Consider the following 9,212-nt stretch of genomic DNA (forward strand, 5'->3'; position numbering starts at 1 on the left):
AGCGGGCCTAATAAAATACTTGCTACCTTTTCTGACAGATGGCCCACCCATCTGTCAGATGGCCCACCCATCTGTCAGATAGTTGGGTCACAGGCAAATACGCTGATTTTCAAGTGGACCCTGGTCCATAAAAGGCTGAATATTAGAGAAGTCTATCTCCCTTAATGGTACTGTACTCCCATGTTCCAAAACTAGAGCTGGGACTCGATTAAAAAATGTAATCTAATTAATCAGAGGCTTTGCGATTAATTAATCTAGATTAATCGCATTTTAATCGCATATCGATATTCAACCCGAGAACAGCGAGAAACCTTTTTTTTAAATGTTTTTTGGTATCCCAGTGAATCAATGAATAGTGACTACAGAATACCACTCATTTTCAACATTTTACTGTCATTAATATACCCGTTGTGGAAATAATAATAAAAGTCACCCCATTCTGTGTTGCCTAGAACTGGAGGTCTGAAAAATAATTAGTAACAGTAACAAGTACATCTCAGTACATCAGTGAGTGACTCATATTGTTACTGTTTTTTGTCAGACCTCCAGTTCTAGGCAACACAAAATGGGGTGACTTTTTATTATTTCCAGTTTTCAGTACTATAGAAAAGCGCCCAGTGAGAAACGTTCCGCGGTGAAAAAAAAGGTGTGATTAATTTATCTGTAGTTAATCGCGATTAATTTTTCTGTAGTTAATTAATCTAAATTAATCGCAATTAGTCCCGGCCCTATCCAAAACACAAGTTGGTGTGGGGATGGATTGGGGAAGGAGGCATGCCTCTGAAAGAGGCATGCCTCTGTCTTTGTTGAGGGGTGCTGGCCCCTCCTATGCCCAGCTTTGAGGGTTTGTGTGAACTCAAAGAGCTGAGCTGAGCAAAGTACCAAAAGTAGAATGTAGGCCTACTCACTATGCAGAATATCCCATTTTAAGTTTTCAAATATATAAAAATCTTCAGAAAGCTTTGTGAGATGTAGTGGAGTAGAAGTAAAAGTATTGGAAATTGGAAATACTTCAGTACCTCAAATTGTACTTAAGTGCAGTACTTGCATAAATGTACTTAGTTACTTTCCACCACCACTACTGCTTATCAGAGGCCTCCTTATTGCTGTGCATTGAAACTACCTCTAACAGGATTACATTAGATAATTGACACTGGGTGGAAAAAAGTGGTGGTTGCAAAATCGTGGGATAAAAAAACAAACAGCTTTGTGACACAGGACTTTTTCTGTGGCATTCAGATTATAAACACACCTCTTTTCCTAGAACTTCTAGTCGTTTACTGCCCCCTGCAGGCCATCACGGGGAACTGCTGAAGCCTGTGTTTGTATCGTCTGGCCTGACCGATGAAAATAGCCGATCATCTACAAGCTCACAACGTTGTGAGCTTGTACTGTAGTAGATCGGCTATTTTTGGCAGGGAGATGTGGCGTATAGGGAAAATGGAGGTGTATATTATACAGTACGGTTTTAAGCCATCAATGGTTGCACATTGTGATTTTGTAGATCTGCTATTTTCACTATAGCCTATTTGAAATGTTGTGATTCAAATGTTGTGGATTCAGTCTTTGAAAGAGAAAGTCATGTATGTATACAAATAATTATAATAATACAAATAGTCGAGAAGTGAAGTAAACTCAAAAACTATACTTCATTACTGTGACTACTGTCCGTCAATGCTGTTGACAGTGTTGACTGGTCAGAGACTGACATCCTTATCTTCACAAGCATTTAAATCTCCCTGATGCTCCTGCACTTTATATTAATAGGAAATATTTGCCTTGTTGCTCTTAACTGCTTTTAATGTTTTTCTTTTCTACTGTACCATATACTGTACATTGTTTTTTACATTTGTCTTATATTGTATTGTATTGTATTGCACTGCATTGTATAGTTTTTTCTCTGACCTTTGAAGCACAATGAGAGTTGTTTTATATATGTGCTACACAAATCAATTAGATTAGATTTGATTTGATTTGATTTTGGTCTGTGTGTCGCAGGGCCGGCTCAGGGCTGCGGCGGCTACCTGTCCATGCCGATGGGCATGTTCGGCTCGCCGGACTCCAACCTGGACGGACGCTACGAGCCCAACTTGGACTGCGTGTGGACCATCGAGATGCCCGTCAACAAGGCCATCAACCTCACTTTCGTCACGTTCGACCTGGAAAACCCGTTCGGCAGCAACTGCCGTTACGACTATGTCACGGTGAGGGGTCGTCGTCTTGGTGAGGTCGTCCGGGAATGTTACTAATAATACATACCCTAATAATACTTTTATTAAAAAGGTGCAGAATAGAGCACCGAAGTCCTGGCGTCACTCGCTCATCCCCTGGTTCCAAGGGGTTCGCAGACGTTTTTCGTTCACGATAGTCACTACTAGTCAGTCATTCATATTTGATACAGTCTGTTTCTAGTGAAAATGTAATGAATTAGGCAGCAGTATAGAGCGTGGCAGTCCCGCCCCCTTCCCAGACCCGGAAAATAATTCCCCGTTCATTTTCCTCATAGACTTTTTTAAAAGTATTTATTTAAAAACGTTTACGCCGCGGACAAAGCCAACTCGAGTTGTGACAAATCATGACAATAAACACAATGTTTTGGGCCGATCAAATAATTTGTAAGAAGAAAAACAAAACAAAAAGTGTTGTATCCTGCCTTTTTTAAACTAAATAAATAATCTCTCTGTCTCTCTCTGTCTCTGTCTCTGTCTCTGTCTCTGTCTCTCTCTCTCTCTGTCTCTCTCTCTCTCTCTGTCTCTCTCCTCAGGTGTATGACGGTGACAGTATGAACTTCCCTCTGGTGGGGACGTTCTGTGGGACCACCATGCCTGCTTCCTTCGTGTCTGCCGGAAACTTCCTGACCGTCCGCTTTTCGACGGACAGCATCGTACAGAAGGCGGGATTCAACGCCACCTACAGGGCGGTTGACCGTAAGGCACTCTCAACACTCTCTCTCTCTCGTGTTTTACTGTATATGTTCTGTGCTGCGAGCTAATGTCGAATGCTGTGCACACACACACACACACACACACACACACACACACACACACACACACACACACACACACACACACATACATACACACACACACACACACACACACACACACACACAGTACCACTGACATAGATCCTGTTCCTTTCCCCACAGAGCTCTGTGGTGGCACACAGAACGCCACTGCGACCGCCCAGAGCCTGACCTCTCCGTTGTTCCCCAACGCGTACCCTCCCTTCATCTCCTGCCGCTGGACGCTGGACGCTCCGGCCCAGGAGAGCGTCAGGGTCTCCGTGGAGAACTTCGCCCTCCAGGCCGGCCAGGCCTGCACCACCAACTACCTGGAGATGAGGGACTTCCCACTGGTGAGTTGAGGAGATGAGAGGGACTTTCCACCGGTGAGTTGAGGAGATGAGAGGGAGTGAACCTGCTTTGTTCCGAATTACGTTGCGTCGTCCTTGCGGTTAGGGTTAGGTTTGGGGTTTGGGGTAGGGTTAATAATAGTAATGTCTGACATACAGTACATGTTCACCCGCGTGCTTCCACTGGTGAGTTGAGGAGATGAGGGACTTTCCACTGGTGAGTTGAGGAACGCCATGTACTGGATCGTATCATACCTAGTGGTGTAAAGTGACTGGTACAATTTTGAGGTATTTTTTACTCTCCAATGTTCAGTATTTCTACTCCACTACATGATCTCAGAGGCAAATATTATACTTTTACTCCACTGCAGTTATTTGAAAACTTTAAAAATTACACTGATGATATGATATTGTGATGTCACTCACTATAAATCCCCCAAAAAACAAAAGACAAAACGAAACCCGGACAAACACATCACTGGACGGACATTACTAGACTAAAATGACAAAGAACTAAGTTCAACTAACATGACGACAACACCAAACAACACAAAACAACCCGTTCATAAGCTGCATCGTCAGCCAGCCCCCTCGTTATGATCTGCTGTGGTGTCTGCTGGTGTGGATCCATACCATTCTCCCTCGGTTCTATTACAGTTGACAAGAAGCATAGGGAGTCCTAACACATAAAGCCTAGGGCTGAAAATAAAGTTTCTGTTCAAAATATCACAGATTTTCTTGTGTACAATCATTGAGCCAGTATTCTTGGATAGCAGAGCATGGCATGTAGTGTTAACCTGACACTGCCAGATCCAAGAAGCTTGCTACACAAATTTGTTTCACAGCTTATTGGGATCTGGGATCGCGGAAGCAAATTCGATGACGGGGCTGTTCCTTTTTTTCAAGATACTTGGTAGATGATTGGATGGGACCGTCTGTCTATCACCGTGTGGGCGTGCAAACACAACCAATCATATTGACGTGTCTATATAGCTTCACATCCGGTTTCGCACATATCCCGCCCTTAGCTCACGCTGATTGGTTCGGTACGGAACGGATTTGTGTCAGCTCAACTCCCTGAGAGATCCCAGATGAGTGCTGTGTTGGGGAACATGGTTACCCAATACCGCCCCCATCTGGCAGCGTCAGGTTAATGTAGTGTGCCCTCTGCCATCTCACACCTCCAGGCTAACAATTGCCTGTGTCTTTTATTCCGATCCTATATGTAACCTTGAAGGGGTCCAGTAAAACGGATTTAGTATTTTGAATTGAATGAGCCTGATTCTAATGTCCAAAGATGTTTTCTTAATATTCTGACTGATTCTAAGTCTCTTCTCTGCACTCACTCTTGTTTTCCAGGGAGATTACGGCCAGTCGCACAAGTTTTGCGCCGGGGAAAGTGTTCCTGACTTCTACAGCTATGGCCGGACCATGCACCTGCACTTCAAGTCTGACACTTTCATGGCAGGAAACGGCCTGAAAGTGAACTACCAGGTTGCAGGTGGGTTTGTATGGATTCAGGTTCTCAGTCGCCACGACTGTTTTCAGTCATGTCAGTCCTTTGTGTGTGTGCTCTTGGTGTGCGTGCGTGGTCAAAAAAACACTACCATCATCCATACAGGAGCTGTTTGAAACAAGAGAGACCCTGAGTACAACCTCAGGGAGACTTGTGTGTTAAAACAAAAACCCAAACAAAAAAACACAAAACCCAGATGTATATCTAAATTAGGAGTTTACCTTAGGAATAGTCTAGATAAAGACTGTCTTCCTGTGCTCGCACGCATGAAATGCAGACCAGCCTCTCCTCTGAGAAGGTAAAACGTTCTTTATATTTCCGCAACAGAGGAGAGGCTGGTCTGCATTTCATGCGAGGGCAGGAAGACAACAGTCCCATAGCCTTAATGCAATGGCAGCAAATGGCATTAGGGCTATGGACCAGAGCTAGATAAAGAGCTAAAACTATGTACCGGTATCAGCGGTATGTCACTCATAACATTTAAAAGGTTCAAAGATAAGGAATAGTCAATGCAAAGTTCGCTTTGGGCCAATCATTTCTCAGTTAGTAACAGTGTGGAGAACGGCTGAAAAATTGCGCAAGATTGATTTGAAATGGAATTTTCTTTCCCCAGTGTTCAACAATGATGGTTTGCTTTTGGACAATCGTCCTATTCGTTTTCCCAGATGGAGTTCCAAGGGGATTCATACTTTGGGTGATTTATTTGATGTTAATGGTTTGCGTTCTTTCCAGAATTTATGTGATATTTTTAACTTGCCTGGTAACTCTTTTTTTTTTCTATTTACAATTGAGAACTGCCATGAGGACATATGGGGTTCCATGGAAGACCCCCCTTGCAATGCACCCTTTGTTTGTTTTTTGTTTCTGTGTTATTTGCTTTTGCTGTTATGTGTTTTATATGTGTTTTGTTTTCTTTAAGTCATTCATGATGTTAACTTGTCTTATTGTGATTTCTGTCTTAAAATAAAAAACATTTGATAACAAAAAACATTTAAAAGGTTGATGTAAAACATTACTATAAGATCGATAACTTTATTCCTCGTTTGGATTGAGCGTGATTATTGTTCTCAGCTTATTGTTTTCAATTTGTTTGTTAAACTACGTTCTTAGCACCTCCCTAAAGTTTTTTTCAGCAGATGAGCGGTGGTCCCTCTTCTATTTTTAAACTACGTTCTAAAATATTGTTCTGTTTTCTTCTCTGTTCTGTTTTTGTTTTGTTTGTTTTGTTTTTTGTCAGTAACTAAGTTACTCTTAAAAAAGGCTAGGCAAAATAAGCTTTGGCTTCAGCCTACGCCTTTTCGGTGCCACCCCTGATACGTATGTACTGTAAACACTGTTTTTTTTAACATGTAACTACACTATAAAATACACTATTCAAACTATTCATTCAGGCTGCACCCGCACGTACGAGCAGGAGTACGGCTACCTGAAGAGCCCCGGGTGGCCAGACGTCTACCCCCACAACCTGGACTGTGCCATTGTCCTGCAGGCTCCGGCGGGCAACACCATCTCTCTGTTCTTCAACAGCTTCGACCTGGAGTCCCACAGCCAGTGTCAATTCGACTTCCTGGAGGTGAGCCGCGTTTTGCATTACCGACGACATCAGCATTTTAGGACGGATTGCTGGAATTCCTACAATGACCATAATGCTTTGGAGCACTGCTCCTCCTTGTGGAGAGGGGGACTGATGAGACATTCTGCATAACGAGCACTTTAAGTGCATGCCAAATTGCATCCTGAAAATGCATGCGGCCCAAAGAGCACAGAGATGCACAATGGAGAGCACTTGTTTCACCTGGCAGTCAATTAAGCAATATTACAATTATACAGATACAAAACTCACTAAATCACAAAAAAAAAAAAAGTTTAATTGTTTAATGTCACCACTACGACCATACATGTCCCAAGAAACTAGATAGCCTAGCCACCGAGCTCTGGGAGAACAGAGCAGCTGCATTCTTTGTTTTGATTAGGCGTTCCATCATGCTGGTTTGAAGCACGGCTAGAAGGCTGTTTCAACCAATCAGATCGCTTACTCGAAACTACCTTTTGTATAATAATACGCGTGTCATTCTTGTTATGTGATCATCGTCAGGTGCGCAACGGCAGCACGGCGACCTCTCCTCTGCTGGGGAAGTTCTGTGGCAGCGCGCTGCCGTCGCCGGTCTTCCCCGGATCCAACCTGCTCTACCTGGGCTTCAGGAGTGACATCTCACAAGCACGCAACGGCTTCGAGGCCACGTGGACCTCCTCCCCTCAGGGTGAGAGCTGAAAACACACGCACATGTGCGCCCTCGTTAACTCCATAGACACATACAAAACAGAAAAAGTAAAAAAATCACGGCACTCCATCTTTTAAAAACGAAGAAATGTATTTTCTATTTTTCTACTAAACATTTGCCACGTTCTTGTTTAGGCAGTCTGTTGGACACATGCTCAGAAGGACAATACATTAATAATAAGGCAACACAATAATTCAGAGTTTGGAAGTATGAGGATTTTACTTGAGTAAGGAGCCAAGACTTGCATGACCTGTCATGGTAATGGAAAACCCAGTCTGACTCCAGGAACAGCAAAAGGATCACAGCCTTTATAGCATTCAACAGCCAACCCCCAACTCTATAGCCTCAAGATATGAGCCTATAGGTTCAACAAATGGCACAGTAACAGAGTGAAACAAAAACACCACCACAGGGGTGTGACAGATAACCTCAGAGGAAATGGCTGTACTGCAATTTAGAGGACCAACTACAAAGATACCCTTTATAAAGGGGTGTCATTACATGTTTACATCTACATTTCTACGACATTCTCCGCCAGGTTGTGGTGGCACGCTGTACGGCGACCACGGCTCCGTGGCCAGCCCCAACTACCCTGGCACCTACCCCAACGGCACGCGCTGCGAGTGGGGCATCAGGGCGCCCAACGGCCGCGTGGTGACCGTCACCTTCGCTCAGATCAGCATCGATGACCCCGGCGACTGCCAGAACAACTTCCTGAAGCTGTACGACGGGCACGACGCCTCCTCGCCTCCTGTGGGACCCTACTGTGGAGCGGTATGTACCATTTCAGTAGCAAGTGCTTCAAAATGTCTTCTAAATCTAGTCAACAAGGCCTGCAGTAGGCCTGCAGTAGGCTATGCACTGGACACATGTCTTCTAAATCTAGTCAACAAGGCCTAGTAGGCTATGCACTGGACACATGTCTTCTAAATCTAGTCAACAAGGCCTACAGTAGGCCTGCAGTAGGCTATGCACTGGACACATGTCTTCTAAATCTAGTCAACAAGGCCTAGTAGGCTATGCACTGGACAAATGTCTTCTAAATCTAGTCAACAAGGCCTACAGTAGGTTATGCACTGGACAAGGCCTGCAGTAGGCTATGCACTGGACAAGGCCTGCAGTAGGCTATGCACTGGACAACAAGGCCTGCAGTAGGCTATGCACTGGACAAAGCCTGCTGTAGGCTATGCACTGGACAAGGCCTGCAGTAGGCTATGCACTGGACAAGGCCTTCAGTAGGCTATGCACTGGTTAAGCTGTGTATGTGTTCAACATCACAGCCATGCAAAATGACATTGTCAGCTATGAGGTTGCGAAAGCTTGCCAAGCATAGCAACGATTTGGATTGGCGTTGGACAATCGCTTTTGAGGTGGGGTTTAGTGAAGGGTTAATTCTGTCTCTGTCTCCGATGCCAAGCACTAATTCGGCCTGAACGGCACTTCCAGCCACCCGACGGAAATGACCACACTGTAGCTTTATGTACAGAGTCTGACGGGGTGAAAATTGAGTAAGCCAACAGTCTGGCTGCAGAGACTTTGAGCCTGTATGTGTGTGTGTGTGTGTGTGTGTGTGTGTGTGTGTGTGTGTGTGTGTGTGTGTGTGTGTGTGTGTGTGTGTGTGCGTGTGTGCGTGCGTGTGCGTGTGTGTGTGGTGTTCGACAGGAGACCAACATCGCTCCGTTCACGTCCTCCTCCCACCACGTGTTCATCGTGTTCCAGGCTCAGTACGCAGTTCTGCCCTCCGGCTTTAGACTCACCTGGAGCAGCTGAGAGGAGCACGTCGACGTGCACACACACACACACACACACACACACACACACACACATAGAGAACGCTACATAATATAATGTGACTCGGGGAAAAAAAGGACCCTTAATATGCAACAGTGTTTGTGATCTTAGAGAAATCGACCTGGAAAAATGAGCAATTTAAATAAACTTTGTACATACGGTACACACTGTATAGTGTGTAAAAAGTAAATGCACGCACGCACGCATGCATGCACGCACACACGCAGGCACATGTGCGCGCACACACACACACACACACACACACACAC

The 9,212-nt window shown here is 44.5% G+C and overlaps 1 protein-coding gene across 1 annotated transcript in view; it reads left to right on the forward strand.

Moving 5' to 3' along the window:
• The window catches only part of cubn (cubilin (intrinsic factor-cobalamin receptor)), a 77,322-nt gene extending 68,342 nt beyond the window's left edge, over window positions 1-8,980 (forward strand). Inside the window, exons 60-67 of the mRNA XM_083778708.1 lie at window positions 1,999-2,204; window positions 2,765-2,927; window positions 3,149-3,357; window positions 4,714-4,855; window positions 6,262-6,443; window positions 6,966-7,131; window positions 7,691-7,926; window positions 8,815-8,980. Coding sequence (XP_083634834.1) covers window positions 1,999-2,204; window positions 2,765-2,927; window positions 3,149-3,357; window positions 4,714-4,855; window positions 6,262-6,443; window positions 6,966-7,131; window positions 7,691-7,926; window positions 8,815-8,922 — 1,412 coding nt within the window. The 3' untranslated portion in view covers window positions 8,923-8,980. The remainder of the gene's footprint in view (window positions 1-1,998; window positions 2,205-2,764; window positions 2,928-3,148; window positions 3,358-4,713; window positions 4,856-6,261; window positions 6,444-6,965; window positions 7,132-7,690; window positions 7,927-8,814) is intronic.
• Window positions 8,981-9,212: the final 232 nt, after the last annotated feature.

The sequence above is a fragment of the Protomyctophum parallelum genome (assembly GCF_964188405.1).
Source record: "Protomyctophum parallelum genome assembly, chromosome: 12".
Taxonomy (NCBI): Eukaryota; Metazoa; Chordata; class Actinopteri; order Myctophiformes; family Myctophidae; genus Protomyctophum; species Protomyctophum parallelum.